Here is a 17,892-nt window from a genome sequence, read left to right as displayed (position 1 = left end):
ACAGATACGGCCCCACGCCCCCAGCCATACACCCACGCCCCCCAGCCATACACCCACGCCCCCAGCCATACACCCACGCCCCCAGCCATACACCCACGCCCCCAGCCATACACCCACGCCCCCAGCCATACACCCACGCCCCCAGCCATACACCCACGCCCCCAGCCATACACCCACGCCCCCAGCCATACACCCACGTCCCCAGCAATACACCCACGTCCCCAGCAATACATACACGTCCCCAGCAATACACCCACGCCCCCAACAATACACCCACGCCCCCAACAAATACTAACAGCTCTTTGATGTAATAAGTAGACAACACACCTTAAATACAAGTTCTTTCAGTCGGTCAGAATATCTCTGGTTTAGCAGCAAAGCATACAGAATATCAGCACTTCCCGGCTCAAAGAGCAGCAGGAAAAGTTGGTCTAGGGCTGGGCTGGCGCTCAGGAGCTGGTAGATGACTTCTAAGATTCCCAGCAACTAACATAAAGGGGAGAAGAAAGCAGACAATGGTTACTGCAGACAAGGAGGAGAAAGGCCCTGCTCGTCTACAGCACGACAGAGGAGAATAATAGTACTACCTGTTCCTCATCACTAGTGGCTGCAATGTAGCCAACAACGCTCTGGATCTCCTCCTGGGTGCCGCCCTTACTCAGGAAATAGCGCACAAGGCCGTACAGGGACGTTCTTATGGTTGTCAGATCTTCCAGCGGCAATGAGCTCTCTCTGCTAAAGTCCAGGAACAAAAACTTGTATGAAAAGTGGAAACATCTCTGGAAAACATTTCGCTCTGTCAGATAATCCAGCCAGAAAACACAGCACATTCCCGGGGTCCCAATGGGAGGGGGAGGGGGAGGGGGGTGGCTATAACTGAACCATCACACTAGATTTGGGTGTCTCTCTGGGATTTATTCTCCATGGCTGTCAGATACCACATTATAACAGCGAGCTGGTGCCGAGAGGGGGGATCTGGACGAGTCTGACCCACCTGTAAGCGCTGGCACACATCTGTAATAACTCAGCACAAAACTATAATGTACTGGAGGACTATGGGGGTCCGAGGAAGCGTCCCAGGACATCTGTAATAACTCAGCACAAAACTATAATGTACTGGAGGACTATGGGGGTCCGAGGAAGCGTCCCAGGACATCTGTAATAACTCAGCACAAAACTATAATGTACTGGAGGACTATGGGGGTCCCAAGAAGCGTCCCAGGACATCTGTAATAACTCAGCACAAAACTATAATGTACTGGAGGACTATGGGGGGTCCCAAGAAGCGTCCCAGGACATCTGTAATAACTCAGCACAAAACTATAATGTACTGGAGGACTATGGGGGTCCCAAGAAGCGTCCCAGGACATCTGTAATAACTCAGCACAAAACTATAATGTACTGGAGGACTATGGGGGTCCGAGGAAGCGTCCCAGGACATCTGTAATAACTAAGCACAAAACTATAATGTACTGGAGGACTATGGGGGTCCGAGGAAGCGTCCCAGGACATCTGTAATAACTCAGCACAAAACTATAATGTACTGGAGGACTATGGGGGTCCGAGGAAGCGTCCCAGGACATCTGTAATAACTCAGCACAAAACTATAATGTACTGGAGGACTATGGGGGTCCGAGGAAGCGTCCCAGGACATCTGTAATAACTCAGCACAAAACTATAATGTACTGGAGGACTATGGGGGTCCGAGGAAGCGTCCCAGGACATCTGTAATAACTCAGCACAAAACTATAATGTACTGGAGGACTATGGGGGTCCGAGGAAGCGTCCCAGGACATCTGTAATAACTCAGCACAAAACTATAATGTACTGGAGGACTATGGGGGTCCGAGGAAGCGTCCCAGGACATCTGTAATAACTCAGCACAAAACTATAATGTACTGGAGGACTATGGGGGTCCGAGGAAGCGTCCCAGGACATCTGTAATAACTCAGCACAAAACTATAATGTACTGGAGGACTATGGGGGTCCCAAGAAGCGTCCCAGGACATCTGTAATAACTCAGCACAAAACTATAATGTACTGGAGGACTATGTGGGTCCGAGGCAGCGTCCCAGGACATCTGTAGGAACACGCTAAGAACCACTTAGCTCTAACTTATTATCATTAATCAGGACTCTGGTGGGACATATAACGCTATCGTGGCAGCGCGGTGGCTACAGATATGGTCTCAGCGCTGTATTCTGCCCGGGGTAGAGGATGAGTTTCCTCCCACAGACCATAGACAGGCCGGCTGCTTACACTGACCCTGATGCGCATCCATATACTTATATGGTGAGGAATTAGATTGTCAGCTCTTCTGGCTGACTGCACAGCACTGTTGGGTCTATAGGGGAGATGTACAAAGCCTTGGAGATAAAGGGGTCTATGTACTAAGCCTTAGTCAGAGAAAGTGGATAGAGATTAAGTATCAACCAATCAGCTCCTGTTAATTTTCAAACACAGCCTGTAATATGACAGGAGCTGATTGGCTGGTAATTTATCTCCACGGCTTAGTACATCTGCCCATATATGAGAAAAGACGCCAATTTTATATTATTTATGGCTTGTATTAAAGGAGATCCGGCCAGATTGTCAACAGTCAGAATATCAACATGGATATAAGGTCTACATTTATTCATCATGTCGACATATTGCTTGTCGATCTAATTTCCATGTCAACATTGACTGCTGACATTCCAAATGCCGACATGTCATAACACACCAGTTATAAAGAGACTCCGTCAAAAACAACATATGGGGCCAAATGTAATAGGGCGAGAGATTAGAGAATGTGAGAGATTAGCAGTAATACTATTACATTGGTCCAGTGTTATCTGCAAACTGGGAAACACCTGTATAAGAGTGTAAATCGAACATGCAGGTTTCTTCTGTTACTTTGTTCTCAGACTCTATTACATTGGGCGAGTTTGTTCTGTTACTTTGTTCTCAGACTCTATTACATTGGGCGAGTTTGTTCTGTTACTTTGTTCTCAGACTATTACATTGGGATGAGTTTGTTCTGTTACTTTGTTCTCAGACTATTACATTGGGATGAGTTTGTTCAGTTACTTTGTTCTCAGACTATTACATTGGGATGAGTTTGTTCTGTTACTTTGTTCTCAGACTATTACATTGGGCGAGTTTCTTCTGTTACTTTGTTCTCAGACTATTACATTGGGGCGAGTTTCTTCTGTTACTTTGTTCTCAGACTATTACATTGGGATGAGTTTGTTCTGTTACTTTGTTCTCAGACTATTACATTGGGATGAGTTTGTTCTGTTACTTTGTTCTCAGACTATTACATTGGGATGAGTTTGTTCTGTTACTTTGTTCTCAGACTATTACATTGGGATGAGTTTGTTCTGTTACTTTGTTCTCAGACTATTACATTGGGCGAGTTTCTTCTGTTACTTTGTTCTCAGACTATTACATTGGGCGAGTTTCTTCTGTTACTTTGTTCTCAGACTATTACATTGGGATGAGTTTGTTCTGTTACTTTGTTCTCAGACTATTACATTGGGATGAGTTTGTTCTGTTACTTTGTTCTCAGACTATTACATTGGGCGAGTTTGTTCTGTTACATTGTTCTCAGACTATTACATTGGGCGAGTTTGTTCTGTTACATTGTTCTCAGACTATTACATTGGGATGAGTTTGTTCTGTTACTTTGTTCTCAGACTATTACATTGGGCGAGTTTGCTCTATTACTTTGTTCTCAGACTATTACATTGGGATGAGTTTGTTCTGTTACTTTGTTCTCAGACTATTACATTGGGATGAGTTTGCTCTATTACTTTGTTCTCAGACTATTACATTGGGATGAGTTTGTTCTGTTACTTTGTTCTCAGCCTATTACATTGGGCGAGTTTGTTCAGTTACTTTGTTCTCAGACTATTACATTGGGATGAGTTTGTTCTGTTACTTTGTTCTCAGACTATTACATTGGGATGAGTTTGTTCTGTTACTTTGTTCTCAGACTATTACATTGGGATGAGTTTGTTCTGTTACTTTGTTCTCAGACTATTACATTGGGCGAGTTTCTTCTGTTACTTTGTTCTCAGACTATTACATTGGGATGAGTTTGTTCTGTTACTTTGATCTGACTATTACATTGGGCAAGTTTGCTCTGTTACTTTGTTCTCAGACTCTATTACATTGGGATGAGTTTCTTCTGTTACTTTGTTCTCAGACTCTATTACATTGGGCGAGTTTGTTCTGTTGCTTTGTTCTCAGACTATTACATTGGGATGAGTTTCTTCTGTTACTTTGTTCTCAGACTCTATTACATTGGGCGAGTTTCTTCTATTACTTTGTTCTCAGACTATTACATTGGGCGAGTTTCTTCTATTACTTTGTTCTCAGACTATTACATTGGGATGAGTTTGTTCTGTTACTTTGTTCTCAGACTATTACATTGGGATGAGTTTGTTCTGTTACTTTGTTCTCAGACTATTACATTGGGCGAGTTTGTTCTGTTACTTTGTTCTCAGACTATTACATTGGGATGAGTTTGTTCTGTTACTTTGTTCTCAGACTATTACATTGGGATGAGTTTCTTCTATTACTTTGTTCTCAGACTATTACATTGGACAAGTTTGTTCTGTTACATTGTTCTCAGACTATTACATTGGGCGAGTTTGTTCAGTTACTTTGTTCTCAGACTATTACATTGGGATGAGTTTGCTCTATTACTTTGTTCTCAGACTATTACATTGGGATGAGTTTGTTCAGTTACTTTGTTCTCAGACTATTACATTGGGATGAGTTTGTTCTGTTACTTTGTTCTCAGACTATTACATTGGGATGAGTTTGTTCTGTTGCTTTTTTCTCAGCCTATTACATTGGGCGAGTTTGTTCAGTTACTTTGTTCTCAGACTATTACATTGGGATGAGTTTGTTCTGTTACTTTGTTCTCAGACTATTACATTGGGATGAGTTTGTTCTGTTGCTTTGTTCTCAGACTATTACATTGGGATGAGTTTGTTCTGTTACTTTGTTCTCAGACTATTACATTGGGACGAGTTTGTTCTGTTGCTTTTTTCTCAGCCTATTACATTGGGCGAGTTTGTTCTGTTACTTTGTTCTCAGACTATTACATTGGGATGAGTTTGTTCAGTTACTTTGTTCTCAGACTATTACATTGGGATGAGTTTGTTCTGTTACTTTGTTCTCAGACTATTACATTGGGATGAGTTTGTTCTGTTACTTTGTTCTCAGACTATTACATTGGGATGAGTTTCTTCTGTTACTTTGTTCTCAGACTATTACATTGGGATGAGTTTCTTCTGTTACTTTGTTCTCAGCCTATTACATTGGGCGAGTTTGTTCTGTTACTTTGTTCTCAGACTATTACATTGGGCGAGTTTGTTCTGTTACTTTGTTCTCAGACTATTACATTGGGATGAGTTTGTTCTGTTGCTTTTTTCTCAGCCTATTACATTGGGCGAGTTTGTTCTGTTACTTTCTTCTCAGACTATTACATTGGGATGAGTTTGTTCAGTTACTTTGTTCTCAGACTATTACATTGGGATGAGTTTGTTCTGTTACTTTGTTCTCAGACTATTACATTGGGATGAGTTTGTTCTGTTACTTTGTTCTCAGACTATTACATTGGGCGAGTTTGTTCTGTTACTTTGTTCTCAGACTCTATTACATTGGGATGAGTTTCTTCGGTTACTTTGTTCTCAGACTCTATTACATTGGGCGAGTTTGCTCTGTTACTTTGTTCTCAGACTATTACATTGGGATGAGTTTGTTCTGCTACTTTGTTCTCAGACTATTACATTGGGCGAGTTTCTTCTATTACTTTGTTCTCAGACTATTACATTGGGATGAGTTTCTTCTATTACTTTGTTCTCAGACTATTACATTGGGATGAGTTTCTTCTGTTACTTTGTTCTCAGACTATTACATTGGGACGAGTTTCTTCTATTACTTTGTTCTCAGACTATTACATTGGGATGAGTTTGTTCTGTTACTTTGTTCTCAGACTATTACATTGGGCGAGTTTGTTCTGTTACTTTGTTCTCAGACTATTACATTGGGATGAGTTTGTTCTGTTACTTTGTTCTCAGACTATTACATTGGGATGAGTTTGTTGTTACTTTGTTCTCAGACTATTACATTGGAAGAGTTTGTTCTGTTACTTTGTTCTCAGACTATTACATTGGGCGAGTTTCTTCTGTTACTTTGTTCTCAGACTATTACATTGGGATGAGTTTGTTCTGTTACTTTGTTCTCAGACTATTACATTGGGCGAGTTTGTTCTGTTACTTTGTTCTCAGACTATTACATTGGGATGAGTTTGTTCTGTTACTTTGTTCTCAGACTATTACATTGGGATGAGTTTGTTCTGTTACTTTGTTCTCAGACTATTACATTGGGATGAGTTTGTTCTGTTACTTTGTTCTCAGACTATTACATTGGACAAGTTTGTTCTGTTACTTTGTTCTCAGACTATTACATTGGACAAGTTTGTTCTGTTACTTTGTTCTCAGACTATTACATTGGGATGAGTTTGTTCTGTTACTTTGTTCTCAGACTATTACATTGGGCGAGTTTCTTCTGTTACTTTGTTCTCAGACTATTACATTGGGCGAGTTTCTTCTGTTACTTTGTTCTCAGACTATTACATTGGGATGAGTTTGTTCTGTTACTTTGATCTGACTATTACATTGGGCAAGTTTGCTCTGTTACTTTGTTCTCAGACTATTACATTGGGATGAGTTTCTTCTGTTACTTTGTTCTCAGACTCTATTACATTGGGCGAGTTTCTTCTATTACTTTGTTCTCAGACTATTACATTGGGCGAGTTTCTTCTATTACTTTGTTCTCAGACTATTACATTGGGATGAGTTTGTTCTGTTACTTTGTTCTCAGACTATTACATTGGACAAGATTGTTCTGTTACTTTGTTCTCAGACTATTACATTGGGATGAGTTTGTTCTGTTACTTTGTTCTCAGACTATTACATTGGGCGAGTTTGTTCTGTTACTTTGTTCTCAGACTATTACATTGGGATGAGTTTGTTCTGTTACTTTGTTCTCAGACTATTACATTGGAAGAGTTTGTTCTGTTACTTTGTTCTCAGACTATTACATTGGAAGAGTTTGTTCTGTTACTTTGTTCTCAGACTATTACATTGGGATGAGTTTGTTCTGTTACTTTGTTCTCAGACTATTACATTGGGATGAGTTTGTTCAGTTACTTTGTTCTCAGACTATTACATTGGGATGAGTTTGTTCTGTTACTTTGTTCTCAGACTATTACATTGGGCGAGTTTCTTCTGTTACTTTGTTCTCAGACTATTACATTGGGGCGAGTTTCTTCTGTTACTTTGTTCTCAGACTATTACATTGGGATGAGTTTGTTCTGTTACTTTGTTCTCAGACTATTACATTGGGATGAGTTTGTTCTGTTACTTTGTTCTCAGACTATTACATTGGGATGAGTTTGTTCTGTTACTTTGTTCTCAGACTATTACATTGGGATGAGTTTGTTCTGTTACTTTGTTCTCAGACTATTACATTGGGCGAGTTTCTTCTGTTACTTTGTTCTCAGACTATTACATTGGGCGAGTTTCTTCTGTTACTTTGTTCTCAGACTATTACATTGGGATGAGTTTGTTCTGTTACTTTGATCTGACTATTACATTGGGCAAAGTTTGCTCTGTTACTTTGTTCTCAGACTATTACATTGGGATGAGTTTCTTCTGTTACTTTGTTCTCAGACTCTATTACATTGGGCGAGTTTCTTCTATTACTTTGTTCTCAGACTATTACATTGGGCGAGTTTCTTCTATTACTTTGTTCTCAGACTATTACACTGGGATGAGTTTGTTCTGTTACTTTGTTCTCAGACTATTACATTGGACAAGTTTGTTCTGTTACTTTGTTCTCAGACTATTACATTGGGATGAGTTTGTTCTGTTACTTTGTTCTCAGACTATTACATTGGGCGAGTTTGTTCTGTTACATTGTTCTCAGACTATTACATTGGGATGAGTTTCTTCTGTTACTTTGTTCTCAGACTATTACATTGGGATGAGTTTGTTCTGTTACTTTGTTCTCAGACTATTACATTGGGATGAGTTTGTTCTGTTACTTTGTTCTCAGACTATTACATTGGGCGAGTTTGTTCTGTTACATTGTTCTCAGACTATTACATTGGGATGAGTTTCTTCTGTTACTTTGTTCTCAGACTATTACATTGGGCGAGTTTGTTCTGTTACATTGTTCTCAGACTATTACATTGGGCGAGTTTGTTCTGTTACATTGTTCTCAGACTATTACATTGGGATGAGTTTGTTCTGTTACTTTGTTCTCAGACTATTACATTGGGCGAGTTTGCTCTATTACTTTGTTCTCAGACTATTACATTGGGATGAGTTTGTTCTGTTACTTTGTTCTCAGACTATTACATTGGGATGAGTTTGCTCTATTACTTTGTTCTCAGACTATTACATTGGGATGAGTTTGTTCTGTTACTTTGTTCTCAGCCTATTACATTGGGCGAGTTTGTTCAGTTACTTTGTTCTCAGACTATTACATTGGGATGAGTTTGTTATGTTTCTTTGTTCTCAGACTATTACATTGGGATGAGTTTGTTCTGTTACTTTGTTCTCAGACTATTACATTGGGATGAGTTTGTTCTGTTACTTTGTTCTCAGACTATTACATTGGGCGAGTTTCTTCTGTTACTTTGTTCTCAGACTATTACATTGGGATGAGTTTGTTCTGTTACTTTGATCTGACTATTACATTGGGCAAGTTTGCTCTGTTACTTTGTTCTCAGACTCTATTACATTGGGATGAGTTTCTTCTGTTACTTTGTTCTCAGACTCTATTACATTGGGCGAGTTTGTTCTGTTGCTTTGTTCTCAGACTATTACATTGGGATGAGTTTCTTCTGTTACTTTGTTCTCAGACTCTATTACATTGGGCGAGTTTCTTCTATTACTTTGTTCTCAGACTATTACATTGGGCGAGTTTCTTCTATTACTTTGTTCTCAGACTTTTACATTGGGATGAGTTTGTTCTGTTACTTTGTTCTCAGACTATTACATTGGGATGAGTTTGTTCTGTTACTTTGTTCTCAGACTATTACATTGGGCGAGTTTGTTCTGTTACTTTGTTCTCAGACTATTACATTGGGATGAGTTTGTTCTGTTACTTTGTTCTCAGACTATTACATTGGGATGAGTTTCTTCTATTACTTTGTTCTCAGACTATTACATTGGACAAGTTTGTTCTGTTACATTGTTCTCAGACTATTACATTGAGCGAGTTTGTTCAGTTACTTTGTTCTCAGACTATTACATTGGGATGAGTTTGCTCTATTACTTTGTTCTCAGACTATTACATTGGGATGAGTTTGTTCAGTTACTTTGTTCTCAGACTATTACATTGGGATGAGTTTGTTCTGTTACTTTGTTCTCAGACTATTACATTGGGATGAGTTTGTTCTGTTACTTTGTTCTCAGACTATTACATTGGGATGAGTTTGTTCTGTTGCTTTTTTCTCAGCCTATTACATTGGGCGAGTTTGTTCAGTTACTTTGTTCTCAGACTATTACATTGGGATGAGTTTGTTCTGTTACTTTGTTCTCAGACTATTACATTGGGATGAGTTTGTTCTGTTGCTTTGTTCTCAGACTATTACATTGGGATGAGTTTGTTCTGTTACTTTGTTCTCAGACTATTACATTGGGACGAGTTTGTTCTGTTGCTTTTTTCTCAGCCTATTACATTGGGCGAGTTTGTTCTGTTACTTTGTTCTCAGACTATTACATTGGGATGAGTTTGTTCAGTTACTTTGTTCTCAGACTATTACATTGGGATGAGTTTGTTCTGTTACTTTGTTCTCAGACTATTACATTGGGATGAGTTTGTTCTGTTACTTTGTTCTCAGACTATTACATTGGGATGAGTTTCTTCTGTTACTTTGTTCTCAGACTATTACATTGGGATGAGTTTCTTCTGTTACTTTGTTCTCAGCCTATTACATTGGGCGAGTTTGTTCTGTTACTTTGTTCTCAGACTATTACATTGGGCGAGTTTGTTCTGTTACTTTGTTCTCAGACTATTACATTGGGATGAGTTTGTTCTGTTGCTTTTTTCTCAGCCTATTACATTGGGCGAGTTTGTTCTGTTACTTTGTTCTCAGACTATTACATTGGGATGAGTTTGTTCAGTTACTTTGTTCTCAGACTATTACATTGGGATGAGTTTGTTCTGTTACTTTGTTCTCAGACTATTACATTGGGATGAGTTTGTTCTGTTACTTTGTTCTCAGACTATTACATTGGGCGAGTTTGTTCTGTTACTTTGTTCTCAGACTCTATTACATTGGGATGAGTTTCTTCGGTTACTTTGTTCTCAGACTCTATTACATTGGGCGAGTTTGCTCTGTTACTTTGTTCTCAGACTATTACATTGGGATGAGTTTGTTCTGCTACTTTGTTCTCAGACTATTACATTGGGCGAGTTTCTTCTATTACTTTGTTCTCAGACTATTACATTGGGATGAGTTTCTTCTATTACTTTGTTCTCAGACTATTACATTGGGATGAGTTTCTTCTGTTACTTTGTTCTCAGACTATTACATTGGGACGAGTTTCTTCTATTACTTTGTTCTCAGACTATTACATTGGGATGAGTTTGTTCTGTTACTTTGTTCTCAGACTATTACATTGGGCGAGTTTGTTCTGTTACTTTGTTCTCAGACTATTACATTGGGATGAGTTTGTTCTGTTACTTTGTTCTCAGACTATTACATTGGGATGAGTTTGTTCTGTTACTTTGTTCTCAGACTATTACATTGGAAGAGTTTGTTCTGTTACTTTGTTCTCAGACTATTACATTGGGCGAGTTTCTTCTGTTACTTTGTTCTCAGACTATTACATTGGGATGAGTTTGTTCTGTTACTTTGTTCTCAGACTATTACATTGGGCGAGTTTGTTCTGTTACTTTGTTCTCAGACTATTACATTGGGATGAGTTTGTTCTGTTACTTTGTTCTCAGACTATTACATTGGGATGAGTTTGTTCTGTTACTTTGTTCTCAGACTATTACATTGGGATGAGTTTGTTCTGTTACTTTGTTCTCAGACTATTACATTGGACAAGTTTGTTCTGTTACTTTGTTCTCAGACTATTACATTGGACAAGTTTGTTCTGTTACTTTGTTCTCAGACTATTACATTGGGATGAGTTTGTTCTGTTACTTTGTTCTCAGACTATTACATTGGGATGAGTTTGTTCTGTTACTTTGATCTGACTATTACATTGGGCAAGTTTGCTCTGTTACTTTGTTCTCAGACTATTACATTGGGATGAGTTTCTTCTGTTACTTTGTTCTCAGACTCTATTACATTGGGCGAGTTTCTTCTATTACTTTGTTCTCAGACTATTACATTGGGCGAGTTTCTTCTATTACTTTGTTCTCAGACTATTACATTGGGATGAGTTTGTTCTGTTACTTTGTTCTCAGACTATTACATTGGACAAGTTTGTTCTGTTACTTTGTTCTCAGACTATTACATTGGACAAGTTTGTTCTGTTACTTTGTTCTCAGACTATTACATTGGGCGAGTTTCTTCTATTACTTTGTTCTCAGACTATTACATTGGGATGAGTTTGTTCTGTTACTTTGTTCTCAGACTATTACATTGGGATGAGTTTGTTCTGTTACTTTGTTCTCAGACTATTACATTGGGCGAGTTTGTTCTGTTACTTTGTTCTCAGACTATTACATTGGGATGAGTTTGTTCTGTTACTTTGTTCTCAGACTATTACATTGGGATGAGTTTCTTCTATTACTTTGTTCTCAGACTATTACATTGGACAAGTTTGTTCTGTTACATTGTTCTCAGACTATTACATTGGGCGAGTTTGTTCAGTTACTTTGTTCTCAGACTATTACATTGGGATGAGTTTGCTCTATTACTTTGTTCTCAGACTATTACATTGGGATGAGTTTGTTCAGTTACTTTGTTCTCAGACTATTACATTGGGATGAGTTTGTTCTGTTACTTTGTTCTCAGACTATTACATTGGGATGAGTTTGTTCTGTTGCTTTTTTCTCAGCCTATTACATTGGGCGAGTTTGTTCAGTTACTTTGTTCTCAGACTATTACATTGGGATGAGTTTGTTCTGTTACTTTGTTCTCAGACTATTACATTGGGATGAGTTTGTTCTGTTGCTTTGTTCTCAGACTATTACATTGGGATGAGTTTGTTCTGTTACTTTGTTCTCAGACTATTACATTGGGACGAGTTTGTTCTGTTGCTTTTTTCTCAGCCTATTACATTGGGCGAGTTTGTTCTGTTACTTTGTTCTCAGACTATTACATTGGGATGAGTTTGTTCAGTTACTTTGTTCTCAGACTATTACATTGGGATGAGTTTGTTCTGTTACTTTGTTCTCAGACTATTACATTGGGATGAGTTTGTTCTGTTACTTTGTTCTCAGACTATTACATTGGGATGAGTTTCTTCTGTTACTTTGTTCTCAGCCTATTACATTGGGATGAGTTTCTTCTGTTACTTTGTTCTCAGCCTATTACATTGGGCGAGTTTGTTCTGTTACTTTGTTCTCAGACTATTACATTGGGCGAGTTTGTTCTGTTACTTTGTTCTCAGACTATTACATTGGGATGAGTTTGTTCTGTTGCTTTTTTCTCAGCCTATTACATTGGGCGAGTTTGTTCTGTTACTTTGTTCTCAGACTATTACATTGGGATGAGTTTGTTCAGTTACTTTGTTCTCAGACTATTACATTGGGATGAGTTTGTTCTGTTACTTTGTTCTCAGACTATTACATTGGGATGAGTTTGTTCTGTTACTTTGTTCTCAGACTATTACATTGGGATGAGTTTGTTCTGTTACTTTGTTCTCAGACTATTACATTGGGCGAGTTTCTTCTGTTACTTTGTTCTCAGACTATTACATTGGGCGAGTTTCTTCTGTTACTTTGTTCTCAGACTATTACATTGGGATGAGTTTGTTCTGTTACTTTGATCTGACTATTACATTGGGCAAGTTTGCTCTGTTACTTTGTTCTCAGACTATTACATTGGGATGAGTTTCTTCTATTACTTTGTTCTCAGACTATTACATTGGGCGAGTTTCTTCTATTACTTTGTTCTCAGACTATTACATTGGGATGAGTTTGTTCAGTTACTTTGTTCTCAGACTATTACATTGGGATGAGTTTGTTCTGTTACTTTGTTCTCAGACTATTACATTGGGATGAGTTTCTTCTATTACTTTGTTCTCAGACTATTACATTGGACAAGTTTGTTCTGTTACATTGTTCTCAGACTATTACATTGGGCGAGTTTGTTCAGTTACTTTGTTCTCAGACTATTACATTGGGATGAGTTTGCTCTATTACTTTGTTCTCAGACTATTACATTGGGATGAGTTTGTTCAGTTACTTTGTTCTCAGACTATTACATTGGGATGAGTTTGTTCTGTTACTTTGTTCTCAGACTATTACATTGGGATGAGTTTGTTCTGTTGCTTTTTTCTCAGCCTATTACATTGGGCGAGTTTGTTCAGTTACTTTGTTCTCAGACTATTACATTGGGATGAGTTTGTTCTGTTACTTTGTTCTCAGACTATTACATTGGGATGAGTTTGTTCTGTTGCTTTGTTCTCAGACTATTACATTGGGATGAGTTTGTTCTGTTACTTTGTTCTCAGACTATTACATTGGGACGAGTTTGTTCTGTTGCTTTTTTCTCAGCCTATTACATTGGGCGAGTTTGTTCTGTTACTTTGTTCTCAGACTATTACATTGGGATGAGTTTGTTCAGTTACTTTGTTCTCAGACTATTACATTGGGATGAGTTTGTTCTGTTACTTTGTTCTCAGACTATTACATTGGGATGAGTTTGTTCTGTTACTTTGTTCTCAGACTATTACATTGGGATGAGTTTCTTCTGTTACTTTGTTCTCAGACTATTACATTGGGATGAGTTTCTTCTGTTACTTTGTTCTCAGACTATTACATTGGGATGAGTTTGTTCTGTTACTTTGTTCTCAGACTATTACATTGGGATGAGTTTGTTCTGTTACTTTGTTCTCAGACTATTACATTGGGCGAGTTTCTTCTGTTACTTTGTTCTCAGACTATTACATTGGGCGAGTTTCTTCTGTTACTTTGTTCTCAGACTATTACATTGGGATGAGTTTGTTCTGTTACTTTGATCTGACTATTACATTGGGCAAGTTTGCTCTGTTACTTTGTTCTCAGACTATTACATTGGGATGAGTTTCTTCTGTTACTTTGTTCTCAGACTCTATTACATTGGGCGAGTTTCTTCTATTACTTTGTTCTCAGACTATTACATTGGGCGAGTTTCTTCTATTACTTTGTTCTCAGACTATTACATTGGGATGAGTTTGTTCTGTTACTTTGTTCTCAGACTATTACATTGGACAAGTTTGTTCTGTTACTTTGTTCTCAGACTATTACATTGGGATGAGTTTGTTCTGTTACTTTGTTCTCAGACTATTACATTGGGCGAGTTTGTTCTGTTACTTTGTTCTCAGACTATTACATTGGGATGAGTTTGTTCTGTTACTTTGTTCTCAGACTATTACATTGGAAGAGTTTGTTCTGTTACTTTGTTCTCAGACTATTACATTGGAAGAGTTTGTTCTGTTACTTTGTTCTCAGACTATTACATTGGGATGAGTTTGTTCTGTTACTTTGTTCTCAGACTATTACATTGGGATGAGTTTGTTCAGTTACTTTGTTCTCAGACTATTACATTGGGCGAGTTTCTTCTGTTACTTTGTTCTCAGACTATTACATTGGGGCGAGTTTCTTCTGTTACTTTGTTCTCAGACTATTACATTGGGATGAGTTTGTTCTGTTACTTTGTTCTCAGACTATTACATTGGGATGAGTTTGTTCTGTTACTTTGTTCTCAGACTATTACATTGGGATGAGTTTGTTCTGTTACTTTGTTCTCAGACTATTACATTGGGCGAGTTTGTTCTGTTACTTTGTTCTCAGACTATTACATTGGGATGAGTTTGTTCTGTTACTTTGTTCTCAGACTATTACATTGGAAGAGTTTGTTCAGTTACTTTGTTCTCAGACTATTACATTGGGATGAGTTTGTTCTGTTGCTTTTTTCTCAGCCTATTACATTGGGCGAGTTTGTTCTGTTACTTTGTTCTCAGACTATTACATTGGGAAGAGTTTGTTCTGTTACTTTGTTCTCAGCCTATTACATTGGGATGAGTTTGTTCTGTTACTTTGTTCTCAGACTATTACATTGGGATGAGTTTGTTCTGTTACTTTGTTCTCAGACTATTACATTGGGCGAGTTTCTTCTATTACTTTGTTCTCAGCCTATTACATTGGGATGAGTTTGTTCAGTTACTTTGTTCTCAGACTATTACATTGGGCGAGTTTCTTCTATTACTTTGTTCTCAGACTATTACATTGGGCGAGTTTGTTCTGTTACTTTGTTCTCAGACTATTACATTGGGCGAGTTTCTTCTATTACTTTGTTCTCAGCCTATTACATTGGGATGAGTTTGTTCAGTTACTTTGTTCTCAGACTATTACATTGGGCGAGTTTGTTCTGTTACATTGTTCTCAGACTATTACATTGGGATGAGTTTGTTCTGTTGCTTTTTTCTCAGCCTATTACATTGGGCGAGTTTGTTCTGTTACTTTGTTCTCAGACTATTACATTGGGCGAGTTTGTTCAGTTACTTTGTTCTCAGACTATTACATTGGGATGAGTTTGTTCTGTTACTTTGTTCTCAGACTATTACATTGGGATGAGTTTCTTCTATTACTTTGTTCTCAGCCTATTACATTGGGATGAGTTTGTTCAGTTACTTTGTTCTCAGACTATTACATTGGGATGAGTTTGTTCTGTTACATTGTTCTCAGACTATTACATTGGGCGAGTTTGTTCAGTTACTTTGTTCTCAGACTATTACATTGGGATGAGTTTGTTCTGTTACTTTGTTCTCAGACTATTACATTGGGCGAGTTTCTTCTATTACTTTGTTCTCAGCCTATTACATTGGGATGAGTTTGTTCAGTTACTTTGTTCTCAGACTATTACATTGGGATGAGTTTGTTCTGTTACATTGTTCTCAGACTATTACATTGGGCGAGTTTGTTCAGTTACTTTGTTCTCAGACTATTACATTGGGCGAGTTTCTTCTGTTACTTTGTTCTCAGACTATTACATCTGGATGAGTTTGTTCTGTTACTTTGTTCTCAGACTATTACATTGGGATGAGTTTGTTCTGTTACTTTGTTCTCAGACTATTACATTGGGATGAGTTTGTTCTGTTGCTTTGTTCTCAGACTATTACATTGGGCGAGTTTGTTCTGTTACTTTGTTCTCAGACTATTACATTGGGCGAGTTTGTTCTGTTACTTTGTTCTCAGACTATTACATTGGGATGAGTTTGTTCTGTTGCTTTTTTCTCAGCCTATTACATTGGGCGAGTTTGTTCTGTTACTTTGTTCTCAGACTATTACATTGGGATGAGTTTGTTCAGTTACTTTGTTCTCAGACTATTACATTGGGATGAGTTTGTTCTGTTACTTTGTTCTCAGACTATTACATTGGGATGAGTTTGTTCTGTTACTTTGTTCTCAGACTATTACATTGGGATGAGTTTGTTCTGTTACTTTGTTCTCAGACTATTACATTGGGCGAGTTTCTTCTGTTACTTTGTTCTCAGACTATTACATTGGGCGAGTTTCTTCTGTTACTTTGTTCTCAGACTATTACATTGGGATGAGTTTGTTCTGTTACTTTGATCTGACTATTACATTGGGCAAGTTTGCTCTGTTACTTTGTTCTCAGACTATTACATTGGGATGAGTTTCTTCTGTTACTTTGTTCTCAGACTCTATTACATTGGGCGAGTTTCTTCTATTACTTTGTTCTCAGACTATTACATTGGGCGAGTTTCTTCTATTACTTTGTTCTCAGACTATTACATTGGGATGAGTTTGTTCTGTTACTTTGTTCTCAGACTATTACATTGGACAAGTTTGTTCTGTTACTTTGTTCTCAGACTATTACATTGGGATGAGTTTGTTCTGTTACTTTGTTCTCAGACTATTACATTGGGCGAGTTTGTTCTGTTACTTTGTTCTCAGACTATTACATTGGGATGAGTTTGTTCTGTTACTTTGTTCTCAGACTATTACATTGGAAGAGTTTGTTCTGTTACTTTGTTCTCAGACTATTACATTGGAAGAGTTTGTTCTGTTACTTTGTTCTCAGACTATTACATTGGGATGAGTTTGTTCTGTTACTTTGTTCTCAGACTATTACATTGGGATGAGTTTGTTCAGTTACTTTGTTCTCAGACTATTACATTGGGCGAGTTTCTTCTGTTACTTTGTTCTCAGACTATTACATTGGGGCGAGTTTCTTCTGTTACTTTGTTCTCAGACTATTACATTGGGATGAGTTTGTTCTGTTACTTTGTTCTCAGACTATTACATTGGGATGAGTTTGTTCTGTTACTTTGTTCTCAGACTATTACATTGGGATGAGTTTGTTCTGTTACTTTGTTCTCAGACTATTACATTGGGCGAGTTTGTTCTGTTACTTTGTTCTCAGACTATTACATTGGGATGAGTTTGTTCTGTTACTTTGTTCTCAGACTATTACATTGGAAGAGTTTGTTCAGTTACTTTGTTCTCAGACTATTACATTGGGATGAGTTTGTTCTGTTGCTTTTTTCTCAGCCTATTACATTGGGCGAGTTTGTTCTGTTACTTTGTTCTCAGACTATTACATTGGGAAGAGTTTGTTCTGTTACTTTGTTCTCAGCCTATTACATTGGGATGAGTTTGTTCTGTTACTTTGTTCTCAGACTATTACATTGG

At 37.9% G+C, this 17,892-nt stretch overlaps 1 protein-coding gene across 1 annotated transcript in view; it reads right to left on the bottom strand.

Moving 5' to 3' along the window:
- Window positions 1-327: 327 nt before the first annotated feature.
- Window positions 328-17,892, bottom strand: part of LOC148430361 (neurobeachin-like protein 1) — a gene marked incomplete at both ends in the record, with an annotated part of 40,644 nt that continues 23,079 nt past the window's right edge. The window contains 2 exons of the mRNA XM_088466612.1: window positions 328-486; window positions 588-735. Coding sequence (XP_088322738.1) covers window positions 328-486; window positions 588-735 — 307 coding nt within the window. The remainder of the gene's footprint in view (window positions 487-587; window positions 736-17,892) is intronic.

The sequence above is a fragment of the Taudactylus pleione genome, unplaced genomic scaffold (genome assembly GCF_031769625.1).
Source record: "Taudactylus pleione unplaced genomic scaffold, aTauple2 ptg003901l, whole genome shotgun sequence".
Taxonomy (NCBI): Eukaryota; Metazoa; Chordata; class Amphibia; order Anura; family Myobatrachidae; genus Taudactylus; species Taudactylus pleione.
This window is presented reverse-complemented; position numbering and strand designations above follow the sequence as displayed.